Source organism: Tinamus guttatus, unplaced genomic scaffold (genome assembly GCF_059628265.1).
Source record: "Tinamus guttatus ecotype Peru unplaced genomic scaffold, ASM5962826v1 Tinamus_guttatus_pri_ptg000710l, whole genome shotgun sequence".
NCBI classification, from domain to species: Eukaryota; Metazoa; Chordata; class Aves; order Tinamiformes; family Tinamidae; genus Tinamus; species Tinamus guttatus.
This window is the reverse complement of record NW_028289244.1, coordinates 103,672-125,763: the sequence shown is the minus strand read 5'-3', so window position 1 is coordinate 125,763 and position 22,092 is coordinate 103,672. Positions and strand designations below refer to the sequence as shown.

Here is a 22,092-nt window from a genome sequence, read left to right as displayed (position 1 = left end):
CTCAAGTTATAGGCAGTTTGTTCCCTGCAAGTTCTCTCCACAGTTACACCAGCACCCTAATTTCTGATGCGAGCACTGGTTGAAGAGGCTCCAGGCAAACAGCTGCCACTCGCCCCAAGCCAGCAGCATCAGTTCTTAAGCACGATTAAATGCAGGAACCTCAGGATACACTTCAAACATTTTGCATTAAGGCAGGTACCTCTCTACAGCCCGTGTTCCCTTCTTTTCATCTCCCTCTCTCCTTCCCAGGTGTGTGGCTCTCCACTCCTATACGGCTCATGGACCAGACGAACTGGAGCTGCAGAAAGGAGAAGGGGTCCGCATCTTTGGGAAATACCATGACGGCTGGCTCCGGGGAATGTCACTTGTCACAGGAAGAGTGGGGATCTTCCCTAGCAACTATGTTGCTCCCCTTTTCAGGTCTGATTTTTCTTACACACACAAAAAAAAACATTTGCAAAAGGGACTGGGTTACATTGGAACGCTGGGTCTTCTTATTCCTGTGCCGAGATCACTACAGTGGGTTCTTCACTATTAATAATGGCTATTTATTCTTCATCTGGGTGGGATGACATCTTGCAGCTCTCACTGCTTATACACTGCCTAGCCTGCACGTACTAACATACTACACGGGAATTGCATCTTCCCCCAGGAAAGCAGGTAAAGAGGGGCCAGGCAGCTGACAGGATTCGCCTCTGCTCTGCTCAGGGCTGGCGCACGGGCCTCACTGCACTGAGGGATTCACAGGGCAGCAGCCACCTTCGTCTGCTCGTTTGAAACCTGGGTCTCAGGGACACCAAAGTTTCTTCCAGGACTGTTGAGCTCAGCCCAGACGTTCAAGTAGAAACCTGTAGGTGACACGATGCAACATATTTTGTTGAGTTAGTCAGGGAGCCAGGACAAACAGCAGGGCTTGTGTATGCTCAGACTCACCCTTATTCATTTTGGATGACTCCAGTCTTTTTTTCTGCCAGAAGGGAAGCTACAAGCAGAAGGCTCCTTTAGACTCAAATTTCTGGTTTCAGAGCAGGCATTTGAACATTGGAAACTGTTGATCTAACTAAATAAACATGCATTAGCAAGATGGAATGGTAACTGAAAATACACAATTTAGGAGACCCAAAAAAAATAAAAGTTTGGGCCCTTAGTTCCCTTGAGAGATACTCAGGCACAGCAGAGAAATGGGAAGAATAGATCAGAAATGTCATGTTCTGTTTACACAAATGGAAATTAGGTAAAAGTAAAAAAAAAAAAAAAAAAAAAAAAAACACACATTTTCAGGATTATCATGTCATTATTTGAAGCAGTTTCCCTAGCTGAAGACTCATTGTAGCCATTAGAAAATCACCAAAAGGAAATCTGACCCTGTCCCTCCAAAAGTCACCATCTGAATTCTTTCTTTTCCCCGTTCACTGGAAAGCTTAGCTGTGTAACTCTCAGTGGAAGAAGATGCAGACTGTCATGTACAATAAGAAAAATAATGCCTGGTAACTTGCCAGCTCCCTCTCCCATGTTTTCTTCTGTGGGGTTAAAAAAAAAAAAAAAAAAAAAAAAAAAACACAACTACCACCAAGGAAAGACTCAGGGGAGTTTTAGCCTTCTTGAAAACCTTCCAGTTTCACAATAAAAATATACCTTAAACTCTGAGATACTCCTATCATATTTGATTCCCTCTCCTCCTCATTTCTCTTTCCTTGCTAACATTTTCTTCTGCCAAATCACTCAGTTCACACTGGAGGTCCCACTGCTGTTTTAATCCTAGCGCTGCCCTCCACCCACCCTCCCTGTATTCAAGCACCATTAGTCTTGTGTCTCAGGCTCATTTCTCCCAGCATAGCTCCTGATAACACAAGGCCCCACCTCACCAAAAGCAGAGCAAACAAATAACCAATGCACAGCTCAGTCACTCTGCATAGCCTCCTAAAGAGCTCCAACCAAAAGCACCCATTTTGGAGTTGCTATTCTATCATCCTTAGGAAATTACTTCATAATAAATTGATGCCTCAGTTATTTGATTAATCACTACTCTGTTATTAAACTATAAATCATTCTTTCACCCTCCACAAAGGTGAAGAGGAGAGCCAGAGGAATGTCCTTCCCTCCCTTAGCAGGGCTAGCACAGGCACTTCTCCACAGCACACTCGCCCCAGGAGTTGGGGGTTATTTCACCAGCACACTGATGGGGAAGGTTGAGGGCCTTCTGCGCAACAGACTTTTTGGCAATTTAACAGACTTACGTGAAAGCATATGCATGACACTTCTAGGGAATAAAGGGGAGGAGAAGGGTAATCCAAAGCAGCTGCTGTGCCACAGAGAGCTGTGAGCTAGACAGGGAAGCTGGAGCCAGAGGATGCGCAGCACAAATATTGCCTCAGCCTTGTCTTTGCAGACCTGCTCTCCTCTCTGCTTTCAGACGAGAGATGCCTCTTAAGGCTTCAGCTACAGGAACCATCTAGCACTTCCCCCTTGTTCATTCCATGCAGGAAATGCAAGATTGCTTTTGTCTGCAAACAAGACCAGTCCGGTTTTGTTGCATGGGACTTCTACAGAGATGAAATCAAAGAGGAACCATTCAGAACGTTAATGGCACTTCAGGCTCTAATAGCACCCAAGAAGCTCTAAAGCATCCATGGAAACAGATAGTTCCTATTCTCTACTTTTGCCTAATGGCTGGAGCTTACAAGCACTAGCATCTACAGTCATAGCGTGACACTTAACAGAGAAGAAGCAGGACAAATCCCATTTTTCCATGATGTAGGAAGTATATCTGGGCAAGTTACAGAGGTAGGGTTAGCACCCGATCGTCCTTTTCTGAAATGCCATGGTGTTAGTGTAAATAATTCTAACCGTATTTGAAGAGACTTTCTTACCAACTAGGGGCACAAAGAGGAAAGCCCTTGTTATAATCGAATTGGAAACCCTCGCTAGCTACAGAATTCCACTAAAACCCTGACTTGAAGTGCAAAAGCTTTTTAAAAACCTTTGAACTCACTCTCTTGGACAAATCTCTTTTCCTTACAGAGCTCCATGACTGAAAGGCTTGCAGACTATATGAATCTTGGTTTATTTGCTTTTCCTTTTCAATCTCCACAAACAGGAAACCTAATCTCTGCGACTCGAAGATGCCATCCCTGTATGCCTCATGGACACTGTCGACCTCCTCGCTCTCCTCTCAGGGAAGCCTCTCAGAAAGCGGCCCAAGACAAAGCAGGTCTTTGAAACCTGTGCTGCTGCCTGTACCCGTGCCCTCGCCAGGCAGGAACACGGCTCTGCTGACCCCCTCGGGACAGGCATCCCTGCGGCGTGGACGGGGCAGCGCCAGGAAGAGTAAGTGCTTAGGAAGGGGCTCTGGGGGCAGAAGCCATACAGCTCCCTCCCAAGAGAAGATTCTGCTATTAGAAACCCTTGGTATCTTTTAAAACTAAAAGGATGCACCAAAATTATTAAATAATATTGGAGGCTGTTAGAAGAGGAAGTATCCTTATATGCGTCAAATAAAAAGAATAAGTACAAATTTTAGCAAGTTAAACATGAGCTGTGCTAAGTCTCTAAAAAGGACATTTGCAGCAATCTCAGAAGCTAAAACCCAGTAAACCCAGCTTCTGAGTCAGGCACATTGATCAAGAACATAATAAAAGAGAATTAGTAGACAGATTCCTTTCTGCTGTATACCCTGGAAGGTGCAGCATTTTGCTTGGAGGAAAAAAAAAATCACTGTACTTTCTGTGCAAAGAAGTTCCATGTCACAAGTCCATTTCAGTTCCCTGAACCAGAGTACATAAATAGTGCTGGTAAATTTGCATCTCGAATACTTCACACATTTCTTGTAACTCAGAATAGAATAGAATAAAATTAGAAAAAAAAAAAGTATACAGAAGGATGATCAAGAGAATGGAATAATTACTATCTGAGGAACAAAATTTTCCATCTTAGAAATGTCTGAGATGCAAAAAGTAGGAATAGCATGAAGAGGGGGGAAAAAAAAGGGCACAGAGTAAAATTAGAGTCAAAGGCCCTGACAGCAGAGAGCTGGAGGAAAACACAGGAGAATTAAGAACTTCTTAGCCCTCAGCCATGTGGTGGGAGCACTCCACCTCCAGACAGAGGTCCTCAGAGTACAACAGCAAGCCAGCAAGTAGCTTGCAGGAAAAAAAATCACATGCAGTAAACTGAAGACACCTCAATATCTTACCCGCAGGCACTTGCAGTTGATGGAAGCCATGTTCATTCCATCTCCCCTTATCTAAGATACAAAAACACAACTATCTAGTTCAACAGATCAGCAGGGAGTAGAATGAAACAAGGTTGGAGCTGTTGTGCCAACGCAGAGGGATGGAGAATTTAAGCTTATTAGCCTTGCCAACCTTCAGCACAGCAAGAGCCTGTTAGGAGCGGGCTGGGGAGGCAGAGCTCACCCCTGCTGTGCACAAGCCCTCGGGAACCTCACTCGAGAACAGGGAGTGCACGTGGGAGCACCCCGTCAAGCCAGGCTGCCACACCGCGGCAATGGCTGCTCCTTTCTGCTCCATTGCTACAGTTATACCATCTTCCCTTCAGGGTCCATTGCATTTGATAACTGTTACCTCCTTCACTTCCCAGATGGATCCCTGCAGAGACCCGGGCAGCCGGGAACCCCTGTTCACGCTGCCGGCTCCCTCAGGCGCCTTCCTAGCACCACGGTGCGGCCTCAGCAGTTCCAGCTTTATCAGCACCTCAGCCCTCCAGGAGCTGGCACAACTGATGCAGGAACAAGGCCAAACTTCTCCCATGATGCTTCACCAGCGCTTGTGGTTAGAGGAGGGGAAAGCAAAACTCCTTCCGTATGTAGTTCCATGATCCTGGATGCCAGGGATCTCCCAGCAAAAAGTGAGACTGCTCCAAAGCCACCCGCATCAGCTCCACCGTCCATCCTGGTGAAGCCAGACACTTCCCGGAACAGCACTGAAAAGGTATGGCTCAATTTTCACTTGGTTTTCTTTTGGAAAACTTGAATGGGTACCTGTGCTAAGAGATCACGTTTGTGTTTTGATGAGTCTGCTGTTTGAATTAAACCCATTGGACAGGTGAGATGCTGCAAAAATTATCTGTCAGCCTTCTTTGATATTCAGTCATGACCAAACCTTAAGACTTTTCCTGAGATTTTAAATCGAACAAGAATCTCACTGAGATCCACAAGAGTTTGGGTAGCAAAAGTCTTAGAAATGTGAATGTTAGACCTTACATTAGACTGGTCTTTACCAAGCACATCCCCCCTGCCCCAGCTCCCCGCACTTGCATACTTCCCATGGCTTTGGGTGAGCCACTTGACAGTGGGAAAAGAAATCTCAGTTCCAACAGGAGTGAAACTTCCAGAATGACTTTGCACCATCTGTGAAACTGCCCCATGACAACGTTGCCCTCCTGTGGCACCCAAAAAGCAAACAGCTCCATGAGTCGCTCCAAGTACAAACAACTTTGGAGCTTCTAGAAAGAAAAATAGCTGGAGACAAACCCTGTAGATGCTCTCAGTGAAGGGCATGGCAGGAGAGAGGCCACACTGCCTCCTTTAGTCCAGTTTCTTGCACAAATTTCAGCACTGCTCAGACTGGCTTTCATAAGTCTTTGTAATAGCTTGCTGTCATATATTGATTATGCTGCTACACAAAGGTGTGCAATTTCCTGGTGTTTTGTGTGTCCTGCACTGCACGTTAGGTTAGGTAGATGGAGACACAGCTGCTCCGTAGACATCCTCTGTCCCCGGTACCAAACCATCTTTCTCTCTGAGAAGGAAAACATCCTGCTTCTGTAGAGCAGCTCAAGCGACAACGAAGGGCGCTTCTGTTTTCCCCGCGTTACCGCGTCCCGTTCTCGTTGCAGCAAGTGAAGACGGTGAGGTTCCAGAACCAGAGCCCGCCAGCGCCCAAGCGGCACAGCCTGCAGCCCTCGCCGCGCCTGCCGCGCTCGGAGCCGGGAGCCGCCGTGCTGCCGGCGGACGCCGCCCCGGTGGGTACCGACACAACGCTGCTCTGCTCGGCCCGGCCCAGCTCCAGCCCCGTGCACCAGCGGAGCGCGTCCCACCCCAGGGCGTCATCGCTGGACCTTTCCAGCCAGGCAGGACAGCTGACCTTCCCTCTGAAAAAGAGCTACAGCAGCATTTCTGCAAACTGACAGGTTAATGCCCCCTCTCGCTTCTCCCCCTTGTTGCGAGGGGTGAGCATCCCTCGGGCTCCACACCAGCCTGTCACCCGCGCCACCGACCTCTCCCTGGCTGAGAGCAGACACCCCCCCACGCACCACACTGCCCGACACGCTGCGGATCTGCACGGTTCAGCTCTAGAGGACTGGGGGAGCCCCCAGGATCGCAGGGTGGGACAATATCTGCACTATATAGGCGAGTCCTAGTTCTGAGATACACTTCACGCTGCACCTTCACAACCTGCCAATGCATCCAAAAGCCCATGCCATGCTGGGTGATGCTAGAAAAAACCCTTTGCCATCCCTTTTACTTCAAACCCAAACAGAAGGATGAGGTTGGCATCCACAAAATAGGTATTTGGTGCCATATAAGGCTGCTTGTAAGATAATCAGAGGAGGAGTGGGACAGGGAAGAAAGTGGGCAGGTATCTGAAGTAGTTAAACTTGCCTTGAGCTCCTGGCTACTACGGGAAAGCTCACTGAGATCAAAACACTGGCACATTAACTTCCTGCATGATTACCTATTCTGCAGGATAAAGAAACCATAAATCAAAACCAGTTAGTTCCTGGCTTAATGCTCAAGTTCCCTTTTGAGGGGTTTTCTCTCCAGATATTTTTGTTAAGGTGGTTTTTTCCTCTCTTTTTTTTTTTTTTTTTTTTTTCCTTCATTGGTTCGCTTGCTTGCATTTACTACAAGAGTTTTAACTTAGAATATAGTTTCCAAAGGTGAATATAGTTTTCCAAAGGTGATTTGGAGAAGAAAGGGATGTGTCATTTAGACTTTGCAGATGGGTGTATTAGATCTCTCTTTGTTGGTTTCCTCTAATGACCTGACATCTACTTCCTAGCAGTCCATCACTTCACCTCAGTGCTTCCTTTTTCCACCACCCACCCATTTAGATATTTCCAAAAGCAATATCCTAAATGGAATTTATGGGTCTGAGTCTATATTAAGATGCATGAAACATTTTCTCAATAATAGAAAGCAGCATTCACCATGCCTGTGTAGCAGCAGCACCGACTCTAGCTTTCATTTGACTTCTGTTTCAGACATTATCCCATGAAACCACTGAAAAATAAGCAGAATTGGACAGCTGTACCCAGCTATCCAGCTGTGACAGCTATTTAGCAAACTGGTGCACAACAGGTTTTGTTTTTCACATTTCATTTTTATTGCTGGTTTAGAGACCACCAATTCCCATTCTAGCTCCAACAAGCAAACATAAGATCTCCTAACAGCGGTGGCTGAGCTTCTTCCAGGACTGCCAGGAAACAACAACCATGGTTAATGGCACACAAAACCCATGCAATTTACTCCACTGGTCAGTGGAAACTGAGGCACTGGCACAGCCTCAGAGAAGGAGTTTGCTTTTGGAATGAAGAAAACTGAATGGATAAAGACCTCTGCCAGCCTACAGCACTAATTCATTTACCCTTTCAGACTATTTTTCTTTTGGTGAAGCTGGCTTCTGCCTGACCCCAAAAAAGGGATTTTCAATAGCACAAAAATAAGTGGAAAAACAAGTATTTTCTCCGTGTTGAGCTACCTGTCGCTACTTAAACTACTAAAGAAAAATTCTGTGAGCTTAAAAATGTGCATTTTGCCCAGCTATGAAGATGGTGCAAGCTGCAAATAAAAGGATAAACATGGTTCTCAGCAATGGCACTCCAAGGACAACCAAACATCTCAGAAAAAAAATGCCTGTTCTTCACTAAAGATTCCTCTTCTTCCCTTAAGCCTGAAGTCTCATAAACCAGCACTACAACCAGGACCACATTCAGATTTCCAGGATGAGCTCATTTTGCAACTCAGAGCGTTAGTTCAGAGGCAAAGGCAAGGGTGCCCACTCGTGTCCGGCCCCAGAGGGTTATTGATTGCACGCTAACAAAAGCGGAGATTGCTGGTGTGGCCCCACTGGAGCCTGCTGAGGAGCCAGCGGATGGATTGCAGCAGCGGCCTCCCCAGGACACGCTGAAGACAGCGGCATGGGGCGCTGAAACTACATGTGGGAACCAGCGGTGTGCACAGAAGTGGTAAAGAAGAGTGTGCAAGAGAAAACACGAAGCAGAGTTGAATGTAGAGATGGGCTAGTGCATGTGGAGAACGTTTGTATTGGCCAGACCGACCGACTTCCCGCGCAGACTGCGGCTGATGCCGCTTCCCGCGTGTCCCCAGCTCGGGAGCAGGCAGCTCCGAGCAGGCCAGCTCCCCAGGAGCCCAGCAGCCCTCCCTGAGGGCAGCAGGAGCAGGGAGCGCTGCCGCAGCTCTGACAAAACCCTGACAGTGGCACTAGGCCTGGCCAGGCCCTGCACCCGCCGCAGCAGGACCCAAGGAGCGCGTCGCCGCAGCACGGAGCGGGGCTCAGCAGCGCCGGCTCCCGGGAAGCTCGGCAGGGATTGGGAGCAAGCTGCATGTAAATGGCTGGTTAAGGAGGAGGGACAGAAGGAAACAACGCACTGTAATTTACCGGGGCTTAGCCTGAAACATATGTTGAAGTGAAGTCACCTTGTGAATATGACGTGCGAGAGAGGCTGGTTTCCCACGCACAGCAGGCACGCCAGGCAAGGCGAGGAGGAAGACTTTGCATTTCAGTCTGGGGCTGCAAAATGAAGCACCCAGAAAGCAATCTGAAGAGCTAACCCCTGCTCTGGCTCTCATGCCCACCCCAGCGAGAGCAGACGCATGGCAGCGCCTTCTGCAGCTTCTCCTGCCGCACACACTGAGCCTCAACAGACACCAAGACCACCTAAAGGTGCTTAGAGTGCCCCGAGGCTTCCTAAGCCATGAAGTCCTTCTACACATGTGGGCTCACATTTGCCAGATCCAGCTCATAATATTTTGAGTTTTGAGTATTGCTTTTCATGAAGTGAAACAACCCCCTGATCCTCTTACATCAGGATGAACATCAATAAGGTTTTGTGCACCCATGCACAGAGGGGAACTCGCAGTACTGTGCAGCCCATGACATGACCCTGAAGAACTGACAAAGACACGAAGAAGCAACACGGGTCCATTCTGGGTATCGCCGACTGCATTATGACTATGAGCAGCAGCATTGGGTTGATCAGGAGGCAGAAGAACTCACACATATGCACACATGCTCGGTCATGAGCGATGACAGAGAAATGCTGACAGCCAAATTGGTACTTTGGTAAAATAGCAAGAAGCTATTTTGGGAAAAATCTCTCAATCAGCTTCTTTCACAGAGTATTTTGGTGCTTTGATGCTATGGTGATAAGTGCCCTAAATATACCAAAAATAGAGAGAAAGACATAACTCTAAACAGGATACACTTTAAAGCAGCAGACCTGGTGAGCAGCTGGTTCGCTTTGCCCAGTCCCTCCTTGGGCTGGGCAAAGACACCTGCCCACTTGGTTAATATCACAGTCCCCTAGGCAAAGCAGTTAGCCAATTACTAACCTCGGGCCCCTGCTCACCTGGCAATCCCAAGGACCAAGGAGAAGGGGCAGAATTCAGAACTCTCACCCCAAAATCCCAGCTGAAGGAGACCTGCTTGTAGGAGCTACCTGGGGATGGCTAGGTGCTCTGCGTGGGGAATGCCAGAGAAGCAGCTCTTGTCCAGGTAGTGACATCAATCGTGCCTGGGAAAACAGACCAGCTTCGGGGCAGAACAGTTGTCTAATTGCACCAGACAAAAGGGACCCTACTCCAGAGCAATGGCTCTAACTCACCTTTCTTCTGCAAACAGGACACCTGTGCAGGGAGCTCTTGCCGAGCCAAAGTAATGCTGTTGGCGCATCCTTCCTGCTCCACAACTTCCAGGAGCAGCCCTGGCCGGAGCCGCGCTCAGCCCGGCTGTTCGCATCCCATCATCTCTCTTCCTCTTTTCTTCCTCCTCCCTGTTTTAACGGGTAGCGGGGAAAAGGGGACGCATCACATTTTGAAAGGAGGCTGGTAGCTTTACACAGAGGTGGGCAAGCTCTTCAAGGGTTTCTGTTCTATTTCTCTATATTTTTAAGCTACCCTCCTCTCTTTTTATCCCCCAGACTATTTTAATCAAAATTTCCCTAGAGAAGAGAGGTTAGACATCAGTATCATGAGCCTATTCTGTCATTCCTGAGTTATCCAGAAAGGTTCCCCATGGATGAGATGATCCATGTCCTCCCCAGGAACATGTCATCTCCACAGCTCTGTACAGACTTGGGGTCTGGAGGGACCACTCTGGCCCTGCTTGCTGAATTGCCACGTCTGCAGTCTTCTGGCTTAGACACAAATCACTACATGAAGTACAGAGCGCAAAGATGCATTAGGAGAGATAAACTACAACTGCAGAAGTAGCACAGCGCAGTGTATCTGTGTAATGAAAATAGATTGTTCTCTGCCTTCTGAGCTGTGTGCGAGAGGTGATCACAGAGGCTCCAGCCATCTCCTGCATCTCGTTTGCCTGTGGAGCAGCGGAACAGAGCCCGGGAAGAGCGAATGGAGTAGTGCACGGGGACACAGGGACCGTTAATGAACCCGCTCTGTTCCTGATGAGGTCATCTTTTCCATCTGCTCATTTTTTATGATTAGTTAATGAATTGGAGCCCAAATCGGATCATTCATCAGCACTCCTTTAATTGCCTGCCTATCCCTGTAGGAACCTGGAAATTCTGCAGTAACCAACCTACCCCCATGAGCTTGTATTGCAGCCATGTTTCCTGATTAACTGCGAACAAACAAGGCAGAGGTATGAAAATGAAACATATTTAACAAATTCCTTCCACACCTCTTGCAAAGAATGCATCTGTACCCTAGCCAGAAGCAACGGATCTCAGACCCAGAGGGAGAATCAGAGCTGCCCCACAATCCATTCAACAACTGGGCAGTTTGGGCCCCAAATGGCCCAACCCTCTGCCATGGGAGAAGCAATATTCAATACATTCAAATATCCAACGTATACAAATAACCGTAATTTTATCTCTCAGAAGACAATTCTGCAAGCTACTTCAGATAGGACCTGGCTTTTTGACTGCTGGCAAGTGGTTCTTGTGAGAGCGCAGGAACTGGGGGCCTGGGGACCGCCGGGGTGTCCCTCAGCACCAGGATCTGCTCTGGGATGAGAAGGGGCCAGTCCCTCCTCGGTGAGAAGGCACGAGTGCTGTGAGAGGACATGGGGACAGGGGGAGCATTTGGGAGGATCACATCTCAAACGATGGCTGCTGCCAGCAACTTGCTGCACGGCTGCAGCAGGACGCGGGCCAGGGTCACAGCTCTGCTGTGTGAAACGCTCAACACCACGGGGACCTCCACGGACAGCTTGGTAAGAGTGAAACAAGCCCTACCGGCTCGTGATCTTTGCCTTCCAGTTGCTGACCTTTTGGGAATTGTATTTTCAAGAGGTTTCCCCCACCCCCCCATGCACAAGGGCGTCCTCTTTTTGTAAAATGAAAGTTAAGATCCCTTTTTCTTTGGTTTCGTATGTCGCATGGCAGCAAGAACTTGGGACTTGAAAGCAATGCCCACGGGGCAGTGAAAGGCTGCAGCACGTGGCAGCAGGTACCACCTCCCGCTGCCTCCTCGCATCCCTGTTCTCCCCTTGGGAGCTTGTAGCCAGCACAGGAGCCACACGCAGGAAGAGAGACGCAAAGGAGACCGTGCCCAAGCTGGACAGAAGAGCGGCCACGGCCTGGGACAGGGAGGGCTTTGTTCTTAAAGCAACAGGATTTAAAAGGAAGCCCAGTGGTTTCCAGGGCTGTTCAGAACAAATTGGAAATGTCCTTTGTTGATATCCTGAAAAGCAGGAGGAAGCTCACACTTGGCTTCTTTTTGCCTAATTTGTTCCATCATTAGCAGATATTAGACAGCCTTGGACAGATCAGTCCATTGCACATCCTGACCAAGCAACCCGCAGTACAGGTCTCCTCTCCTGCTCCAAGGGCTTTGCCCTAAAGCAGAAAGGCCCTTTTAAAAATTAACATGAGGAAAAGCAATTAGGCTGTGGTGCATTTAGGCTTCTAATCCATGATATATTCCTAGTCACTAAGTGTTTTAATGAGCACTTACTTCGAAGTCTTTTATTTCCTGGCTTGATCCTGATCAATTTTGCACAAGCTACCAAAGCAAAACACCAAACATCTCACCTAAATTCACAAAACACCAATTAGCTTAAAAGAGAAAATTCCGAGAGAATAAATGGTCTTTTGAAGAGCCATCACTCACCCCTTTCCTCCCTCCAGCTCTTTCATTAGGGAAGCAGCCATAGGGAAGTCACTGCAAACTGCAGATGCCACTGCAGAACTTCTCCAAGCTACAATAGTCCTGAAAGATGGGAGAAAAAAAAAGACATCATTGCATCTCCCCTTCCCTTCTTCTGTACCAAGTTCTGGGAATGAGAAGTTTCACATATTCCCCTAGAGGGAACAAAAATTTGACCCCCAAATATTTAAGTTGGACATACCAGAATGGCCCCAAAATGACTGAGCTCATATGTGTATATATATAAAGATTTTTAGAATGTTTATCCACTGCCCAATAGAGTTACTACAATTAATTTATATAACTACGTATTTTAAAGTATTAATAGTCTAGATTTCTTAACTTTTTCAATTGTTTTGCATTAAGTCTTAATATCAGAACTGTTTTTAAAGTAACATTTCAAAATACTTGGAAAAATCAGCAAGCAGAAACCCAAGAGATGAGATAAGGACTTACCAAGAAGCTTCAGGGCAAGGGTGCATAAACTGATCCCCTTCTGTAACTCCACCTGCTTCAAACAGAAAGTTACAGAGTTTGGAAACCACTATGGCCACACTGGTGACAACTTTTATTAAAAGCAGATAAAATACCTTCACACCAAAGTTCCAGCTTAAATATACTTTATAGGCAGCAGGAATCACTAAGGAGGTGATCACCTTCAATCACCTGCATAATAGACCAGTAGATTTTGTCACCTTCTTTCTACATTACACCCAGAAAACATTACTATGAAATGTATGAAATGTTACAAATATGTTTTATAAAAGGAAAAAAAAGACTATTTTTGTGTATACGTTTAGAAACAGTAGAATATATAATCTTCCCTTATTGGGTGATGGGTAGAAAAATATATGCATTTGGTTTATTGCTCAAAAATACAAGTTGGTTACGCTTAATATTTTTCCATGATGTGAACCTTGTTTTCTAAAAACTTTTTTTTTTTTCCAATTTAACATGCTACTAGGGAGAAGAAAAAACTTAATAAACAAACAAAAAAAGTTTTGTTATTAATAGAGATATTTTGTATTCGCGTAACTGAAAAGCAGAGGTTTCCCGTTTAAGCTGTCGGAGGTCACTCGTCCAGGCTGCAGCACCGTGTCCGGGCTCGGAGACGCGCTCGGAGCTCGGCGCCGGCAGCTCCTCCCGCAGCGCTCGGCACAGGGGCAGCAGGTCCTCAGGGCCACACGTGTGTGTTACTCCGTCCTGTAAACACTACTGTGCTGACATTAAAACTGCTTTTGCATGAGACAGGAATTCTTATTTCCCCTTTCATATCCCACACTTGTTTTGCCACTTGCCAGCCCAGAATATCCCAAGCAGATAGGGAGGTTGTACGGTGGCAAAGGCAGGACCAAGGAGCTCGGCCCTGCTTCCCTAGCCAAGTGCCTGCTGATTTGGAATGCTCAGAACTGATCTACAGATACTATTTTCAATCACTGATGTTCTTCATCTCCCACAATTAAATGTAGTAACACCTAGCACCAAGTTTTAGGGGTTTCGAAATCTCTGGATAAAAAGAGAAATTCAAATTAGTCCTATGTTAAATGGGGCCCCAGTTCGTCTCAGGCAATGTGCAAGAAAGGGAAAGGCAGGCAAGAGAGCTTGGGTCCTGCTTCCAGCCTCACCTCTCACCACTGCACTGTGTTACTACCCCTTTACTTTGTCTTAGTGCTATAAAATGTCTTGAGGTGCAGAGTGACTTGGTCACTGCTGTTCCCATCGGTTACAGGGTTCTGCACAGCATTTTCAGGTCACAGGTCTAGGCAGAAAAAGCAACTCAGGTTCACACTTCCAAGCCACTGCTGCAGCAGTAAACAGCTTTATTGCTAGTCTGCCTAAAGCAGCTCAGTAGGCAATATACCAGAGCGCAAAATACAGAATACAACAAGCAGCAGCAGAAAGGCTGCTATGAGGTACTCGTGCATTTTATTTTTAAAAGGCATTTTGCATTGTGGGTGGCGAGGGAGGAAGAGTGGATGGAAAGAAGGAATCATGACTCAGGCTCCCTTGCTGGGGATTTTTCTAACTAGGACGTCTTCAGCTACAGGAATGGCATTTACTTCACAGATCTGGGTCACAGCCCTCCTCTTCAGCTCTCGGGCCACTTGACAGACAGCAAAAGGCCAGCAGCAGTAAACTGCTATCCAGTCTTCGTAAATGGTCCCCTGGAATAAGAATTAATACAGATCTATACAAGTGGAATGATCATGAATCACCTTTTCCACTTCATCGTGCATTCCTTACTATGATCAGTCCCAAGAGCAGAGAAGCCATGGCCAGGTCCAGACCTAATTCAGCAAATGACCCTGGACTGACTCAGGTTCAAGTGACAATTGCTTCAGCCCATGCTCCTAGAGCATTTGCCTATGACACTCTCAAACCAGAGAAGGCTGCACTGGACACTCACAAACATCGCTGGGGACAGGGAGCTCTCAGGATCCTCAGTACTGCATACAAGGGAGGTTTCCAGCACCATGTGAAGGTTTCTTTGCTCCCTGCCACCCTGATTACACAATAATGTATATTTTATAGCATCAGCTCTGGGCTATGTAATTCTACAGCAGCTACACAGACAAACATACAATCCTGCTCTCACAAAGCACTTTAAAAACATGAGTAGTTGCTTGGAGTTGGAATTCTATTATAAAAAAAAAACGCTCCTTCTCCCTCAGTGCAAGGAAAAGGGCAATTCTAGAGACTTAATGCATTAGTTCTGCTTTAAAAATGCATCAAGGTAACAGAACAGATTTTCAGATCAAAATGGAATTTGGCTGTAGGATCCTGCAGAAGCCTGTGTGAACAGTGCGTAGGGGGCAGTGGGTGGAATCCATCTTCTCCAGGACCGAGTCCCAGATGAACCTCTCACATGTGCATCATCGACACGGTGGTTGTTGGCGCCGCTCCGGAGCGCGAACGCGTCCGGCTCTGCCTCCACACACAGCTACAGCAGCAGGGTCCTGGGGACAGGGCACCTCCATGGTCACGCACGCAGGGTGAAACCCGCTTAAAAGAGGAGTCCTCCACACAGACTTACCTGTATCTTGTGCCTCTCTCTGGCCCCTACTCTGAGCGCCAAGGAGGCCCCCGGGAGCAGGGGGAAGCACAAGCACTCGCCGGCGCGCCGGGCCACGCTGCACTCCAGGCACGGGACGCACAGAGTGCCACAGACACCTGCAGCAAGCACAGGGACAGGCCGGTGAGGAGCCCCTTCCGCAGCGCGCGGCCGCCGCATCACTGCACCCAGAACCTGACACAACTCCCGATGGGCTATCAACAGCCCTACACGTTTACAGCAGGGAGTAGGGTTGTTTTTCACCAGCTTTATTCATCCTACCAGTACCCTGGGCTCTGTTTCCTCTTCCCTCTCCCTTGCTCTTCAGATAGGAAGATCTGGAACATTTGGAGGGTGCCCCTGACAACTGGCACTGTAAGTCAGTTCTAACTAACAAGGTTTTTGAACTCTGCTGCCTTCAAATAAACGAATAAACAGTTCTCGGTAACAGTCGTCTACCTGAGAATAGGACCTTCAATCCTGAATTTACTGTAGTCAAACGATATGTGGTATAAACCAAACTTTTTTGTTTTAAATAGTGACAGCCATGTATATCTCCCTCCATCTCATATTATTCCTCACCTCAAAACCTTGCTTGAATTCTAAAAAAATTCTCTTATTCATGACCAATTCTATATCCAACACCTGGTTTAGTCCCCTCACACAACAGGTTCCGGGGACCATCTCCACTACCTGGGGAAATGGTGCTCTTATCTGGATGAAGCTTTTCTAGCTGTGTCCCCAGTGCTAGTGCAAACAGACTTCACAATCTAGGAAGCATCTTTCTAGGAAAGACAGAGGAGCAAAGGGTAAAATGCATCATCCTCACAGCATCTAATAAGGTGATGCTGAGTCCCGTTTGGGTATGTTGGCTTTATCTTGCACTGTTTCTGCCTAGGGCACATTCAGTAATGTTTTGCTATCAGTCTGTTGCAATTCATTTAAATCACCTTGGTTTGCAGTTCAGGAATAAATTCATCTGGGAAAACAGCCTCAGCAGAGCTGATGCTCCAGGACCTTCACTATGAAATCACACTGTTTAAGTCTGTTTCATGATAATACCGACAGTACTTTAAACAGGATACTGTTTAAATAATGCTTCCTGTTAACCTCATCTGTGAGTCCCTTTTTAATGAAATTCCTCCATTATTCCAGTGATTTGTTATTTTGAAAATGCCAAAGGCTCGAAAATGAGAGTGCCTCAACCCTCCCACCTAACTTGTGATGAGAAGTGAAACACAGTGGAGACGACACTCCTGGTGCTGCACAGAGCAGAGGGCTGGAGGTCAGAGATGTGCTTGCAGTTTTAAGCAACAAGTATTTGCAGTGCATTATTTTTAGGTCCAATCGATCCAGTGAAAAACTGGAATTAAAATAATCCACTAGCTGGAAAATTGGGCAGAAACCTGTCTTTGCCTTCCATCCTACAGAACCTTGGCAGTTGCTGAAAGTGTAAAACAAACTGCTGCCCCCCAGGGTGTCGCTTCTTGTGTGCATCCAGTGCTCAGCTAGACCCTACACGCAATAAAATAGAACAGCACTGGGGGCAATAGCTCACTATTCTGACCCAAACTGTTTAATCCTGAAACAAGAGGGCACTTAGGAGCCATGTAAACAGCCACAAACACCTACTGCCGCATATCTGGCCAAACATCATAGATCTTTCTATATCAGATAATTAGTCCAACTTTTAAAGTGGTGTCAAAATAAAGGACAAAATTACTGTCAGAAAGCAGAAAGCAATATTGCAGTGCTCTGTGCCTTTGAATCCAACTCATATCTGTCATGCAAATTAAGAACAATGTTTTTCTCCTCTTAACATATGATTACAGACAGATAAAAGAAACCTGGAAGAACATGATGTGAGTTCCTCCACCCAAAATAAAGCCTGGGGGAAAGAGGGCACAAAAATCCAATTTGTTATTTAAGAGATAAAATATCAAAAGAAAATTCTGTTGCTAGTCACATATCTCCCATTTAATGGATCAGAAATTACTCTAACGGTTCCCTATTAGAGATCAGAAGGAGGATATTGAATTCCCTCCATCCCGCAGTGCAGGATCTCAGTCCCTGGGTAGCGCAGCCGCTGGCCGCTCCACGGGCTGCTCTGAGCAGGGAGCGCTGCCCTGGGCCAGGGCTGGCAGGAAGATCTCTGGGCACAGAGAGTGCAAGGAGAAGGCAGAACCCCCGAGGGACAAGCCCGCCAAGGGCCACGAGTGAGGCCAACACCCCTAGGGCTCTGTGGGAGATCTGGGGCCACCCAATGCTCCCGTGTCCCTGGGGCCACCAGCAACCACGGGGACAGCTGGGCAACGCGGCGGCAAGAACTGCCCACGAGCCCTGCCGGCGGGAAGGGCAGGGGCTGCTGCTTCCCGCGCCCAGCGCTGCGGACAGCCAAGGAGGGGAAGCAGCACAAAGGGAGCCTCTCCCACAGAGAGGGTGCATCTCTGGCACCCCCATCGCACTGCTCACCTCACAACAGAGCGCCTGATCTTCAGCCCCTAGAGTCCTAACTAACCTACATCCTGTTTTGGTCTGAATTTGTTACCATCTCAGCATTTTTTTGCTTCAGAAACAAAAGATGCTTTCAAGGAAGACCAGAAGAGTCGCGCAAACTCTTACAAACTTTCTTGTCGCTGCAGACATCGAAAAGGCCGGTGCTCCAGGCTCCGCCGGTCCACATCACTGTTGTGATAGCAGACATGCCAGCCCTGCTGCCCGGCTGGGTTGTCACAGGCTCTCCAGGCTTCTTCCTGCACATTGGGAAGAAAAATAAACGTTAATTTATTTTTCTGGACGCCTTCATGCTGAGGATACCTTCACTGCTCCTTTGACAGTAACCACATCACTGCCCACAGCCCTGCAACAGGGTGAATTTTTACAACTCCCCCATAAATAGTTCAGAAACTGACCAATATTAGTAGTGATCCTTGAAAACACAGAGAAAAACATACACCAGCTGTACCAGCTATGTGGTTTTTATTTAGATATATCTTATAGCAGGTTTATAGTGTCAGTCAAGGAACAGACACCTGACTTTGCTCCTTACTTTACTCCAGAGAGGAAGGAAGTCCCATCCTCAGGTGTTACCAAGGAAAGAATGAAAGGCGACTGGATCTCAGACAAGGAAACACTCATCCTAGAAACAGAGCAGAGGTCCAGCCACGAGCGGAACCAGGAGAAATCTCTCTGCTCAGAAACATCTGAGTGGCCTGAATAGTGCCGACATCGCAGCACTCCGAACCCGATGTCACAGTAGCGTCCAGCAGCTGAGGAACCCCAAAGGTATTTGCAGCAACAGAGCAACAGAAACCATAAAAAAAATGATAATACTTTTGAGTAGAGAACAGTTATAGCCACTGCTGGCAAAAGCTCTAAAATTATTCTACTGAAGCAACCTTGAGGGACAACGATAAATGAAGCAGACAAGAAATTAATGGCAGTTTTAACACTTTCATAAGGCGGTCAAGAACACACTCTTCTTTTAAAGATTTCCTTGCAAAATATGCCAAGTTCAAATCTCACCAGTTACTCAAATAAGGCAGCTCAGCACTGTGCTAATAGAATGGGAAATCCAACATAGTAGAAGGGGCTTTTTTGTTCTGATTCAAGTGAAAGGCATCGTTGTCAAGTGCTGGTGTAACAGACACGTGGCTCACACCAAAGACAAAATTCACATCTGTTAGTGAAGGTCTCCACACTGTCCTTGATGATGTGAACTCATTTTTAGCAGGATACTGCAGAAGACAGCTTGACCTGGAACGGCAGGATTTGTTGCATGTCAAGGGACAGGCAGAGAAGCACTGTCAGGGATGCACTCGCTTCACTTTGGAGAAATCCACAAAGGAAGGAAGGACGTCTACTTTCCATTTTCAGCCATCTAAAAATAAACTGAAGTGCAAGTTCAGATTTCATGCAGTTTTGCCACAAAGTGATGCAGGCGAGGTCACTTGCTGCTCCACCGAACCTTTTAACAGTTCTTTATTCATATTTCATAACATTTCTGAAAATAAAAGTGTGTGTTTCTGGAAAGAAGAAAATGGAACCACAGACAAGTTAAAGGAAATATCCTGTGGCACTACAGCAGAACACTAGAAGAGCCAGGAAATGAAAGCAAGAGGCCTATTCTTTACTCTAAAACTGCAAAATTATGTACTTCAAAAAATTGCTCAATTGGAAAAAAAAACCAAACAAACAAAAAAACAAAAAACAGAGTGAAAAAAGTAAAAACAAATAATAATAAAAAACCACATACACACCCAAACTCCACATGCACACGCACCTTTCCTTCCCAGGCTTGTCTAACCAAAACATAACAGGAGGATTAGCAAGTAAGGCCAGAATTTTGTTAGCAAAAGGGAGAAGAAACCCTCTGCAGCAAACACACATGAAGCAGCATAGCAGTGACACCTCCTGGCAGCCAACAAAAAGCTGTAGGAAAGACCTCAGCAGTAACCGCATCTCGCTCACTAGATTTTCAGTGACCCGCTTGTTGGAACCAACAGAGCTGCTTCCCTGCCAGGAATGAGGGCGGCTGCACACCGTGAGCGGGGCCCTCTGGGAAGGGCAGCGACACCGGACGTCCCCAAGGGCAGGGCCCGTGGTGGGATCATCCCGCTGCCTCCCGCAGTGGCACAGGCCGCACATGGAGGCACAGCAGGGACGTCTGCGACGTGCAGGTGCCTCCCCGATGGGCACTGGGCAAATGCCCATCCAGAAGCTTCCAAGCTCACAGTCCCCTGACCCCAGACTACGTGAGAAGCCTTTGCTCCCTGTTTCCTCTCCATCAGCATGACCACTTCACCTGATTCACCAGGAGCACTGAAAAGACACCAATGAGGCAACCAGAACTCCAAAATTTAGTTTAAGAAAACAAACAAACAAACCCACACACCCTGTAACAGTTTTGGACACTGCCAGAAACAGCAGATTAATAAAGCGGGGTAAGGTTATACAACCTTAAGTTATAAGGCCCTTACAGAGCCTTTCCTCACAGCTGAGGCCAGCAGCTCTTCACTTACGCCTTTCTCCCACCCCACTGAGCTCACAAGCAGTGCACGATCTCCATTTGCTCACAGCAGCTTTGGCTCCCTCTGCTCCTGCATTCCTCCGGGAGTTTGAGCAGTGCCACAGAAGCCATCAGACACGGAGCCCAGCAACCTGCCTCAACGGCGCTCACGAGCAGGTGTTTAGTCAAGGCAACACAAGTAAAAGGCAAAGAGGGAGTGATGGCTCCTATGTGTTTCCAAGCTCTGACAATTCCTACTTCGGATGCTTCCTGGCCTGAGCCTGCTTTCCCACCTGCAGCTCTGCAGAGCTGTGCACATTCACTTCAGCTTCGCATGGGCCATCCCGTGATGCTGGGTGACTTCTGGTGCGGGTGAAGGGATGTGCAATGGGATCAGCTGCGCCCAGTAGCAGTCACTCAAGGGAAACAAGGTCATGATGCAACCAGCGAGGCTGCAGCACGAACACCCTGGCTGCCCAGGGTGGAAACAGCCAGAGAGGAAACGGCCCTGGGGACAAGCCCAGCTGACCAGCAAGCAGACACCTCTGCCAGCTGCACACGTGGTATTACCTGGTGATGTTCCCAACACTTAAGAGGCCTGGCAGCGCGAGGGCCAGCAGCTCTGCTCCCCAGCCTCTGCTGCAGAAACGCTGCACAACCGTGAGCTCTGCCACTAATGCTGTGTGTCCACCCCAGACTACCGACTGCTCTTCCTCTTCACAAGGAAACCTCAGAGCAGCACGAGGACTGCAGAGGATCAGCAGGGAGACTTACACCTGTATTGCACATTTTCCCCAGCAAAAGCTGCTTTTCACGGGGATAGTAGAGGGCACTGAGCGCACAGGCGTGCCTGGCAGGGCCGTGCTTCGCTGTCCCCCCAGCACAACCCGCTCGAGAGCAGGTTACACCGAGCCCCGAAGCAGCCGCACACAATGGGGCGGCTGCTTCGCACCAGGAGCTTTTAGCGTTATTTTTTCTGGGGAATTCATAAATCGTTTGTGCTGACTCAGGCCCCAAAGAGGAAAGGAGAAGCAACCTGTGAGAGATCAGAAACACACTTAACTTTCCACTTAAAACAGATTTGCAAACACTTTTATGAATAAAAAGGGAAAATTCTGGTTTTAACAACATTTTGCTACAGGCACTTCATATCTATGTCTATTATAGGAGCTGAAAAAGCACTGAAACTTTCATATTTAAGCTTTGCTGAAGAGTTCTTCAGCATGGAATTATTTCTGAAATGCTAAGTTGATATAAGATACTCTAGTTATATTCAAAGTCATTTTAGTCATTGAAAAGACAAATATATAGAGATGTTTGAGCAATATTTCCCTCTCCATCTAGTACAAGAGATCCACAACCATTTTCTATAGACAGAACACAGCATGTTGGGGAGGAAAGGAACTCTGCAGGTAGTAGGATAGGTTGTGTCTGAAAACACAGGCCGCAGTTGCGGAGAAGAATCTGTCACGTTAGCAGTTGGAAAAATTGTTCTTTTCCAAGAAGAGCCAAGTGGCAGGAGGAAAATAATTTTATTTTGACCATGTCTAAAATTGGTGAACTTACATGCAAAATTAGCTTGTTTGAGGGTTTAAAAAAAAAAGAAAAAAAGAAAGAAAGAAAGAAAGAAAAAATACTCATCTACAGATGCCCTCAAAG

General features: G+C 47.2%; 2 protein-coding genes across 2 annotated transcripts in view; one reads left to right on the top strand and one right to left on the bottom strand.

Moving 5' to 3' along the window:
• Positions 1–6,147, top strand: part of SH3RF2 (SH3 domain containing ring finger 2) — a 39,628-nt gene extending 33,481 nt beyond the window's left edge. The window contains exons 6-9 of the mRNA XM_088536966.1: positions 250–420; positions 3,098–3,327; positions 4,600–4,949; positions 5,857–6,147. Coding sequence (XP_088393092.1) covers positions 250–420; positions 3,098–3,327; positions 4,600–4,949; positions 5,857–6,147 — 1,042 coding nt within the window. The remainder of the gene's footprint in view (positions 1–249; positions 421–3,097; positions 3,328–4,599; positions 4,950–5,856) is intronic.
• An 8,135-nt stretch (positions 6,148–14,282) lies between these two features.
• PLAC8L1 (PLAC8 like 1) lies at positions 14,283–18,202 on the bottom strand. The gene is made up of 3 exons (XM_010214630.2): positions 18,048–18,202; positions 15,408–15,544; positions 14,283–14,538 (listed from the first exon to the last, which is right to left on the bottom strand). The coding sequence occupies exons 1-3, from the start codon at positions 18,184–18,186 to the stop codon at positions 14,371–14,373; spliced, it is 444 nt and encodes a 147-aa protein (XP_010212932.2). The 5' UTR covers positions 18,187–18,202; the 3' UTR covers positions 14,283–14,370.
• Between the last annotated feature and the right edge of the window lie 3,890 nt (positions 18,203–22,092).

Bases quoted from the DNA above. Each gene is read 5' to 3' on its own strand.
- PLAC8L1 (XM_010214630.2), bottom strand. From the start codon at position 18,186: ATGTGCAGGAAGAAGCCTGGAGAGCCTGTGACAACCCAGCCGGGCAGC. The intron at 15,545-18,047 runs GTAAGAGTTTGC...TGCTTGCTGCAG, and splicing joins CTGCAGCGACAAGAAAGTTT to GTGTCTGTGGCACTCTGTGC. The intron at 14,539-15,407 runs GTAAGTCTGTGT...TTCTTATTCCAG, and splicing joins GAGAGAGGCACAAGATACAG to GGGACCATTTACGAAGACTG.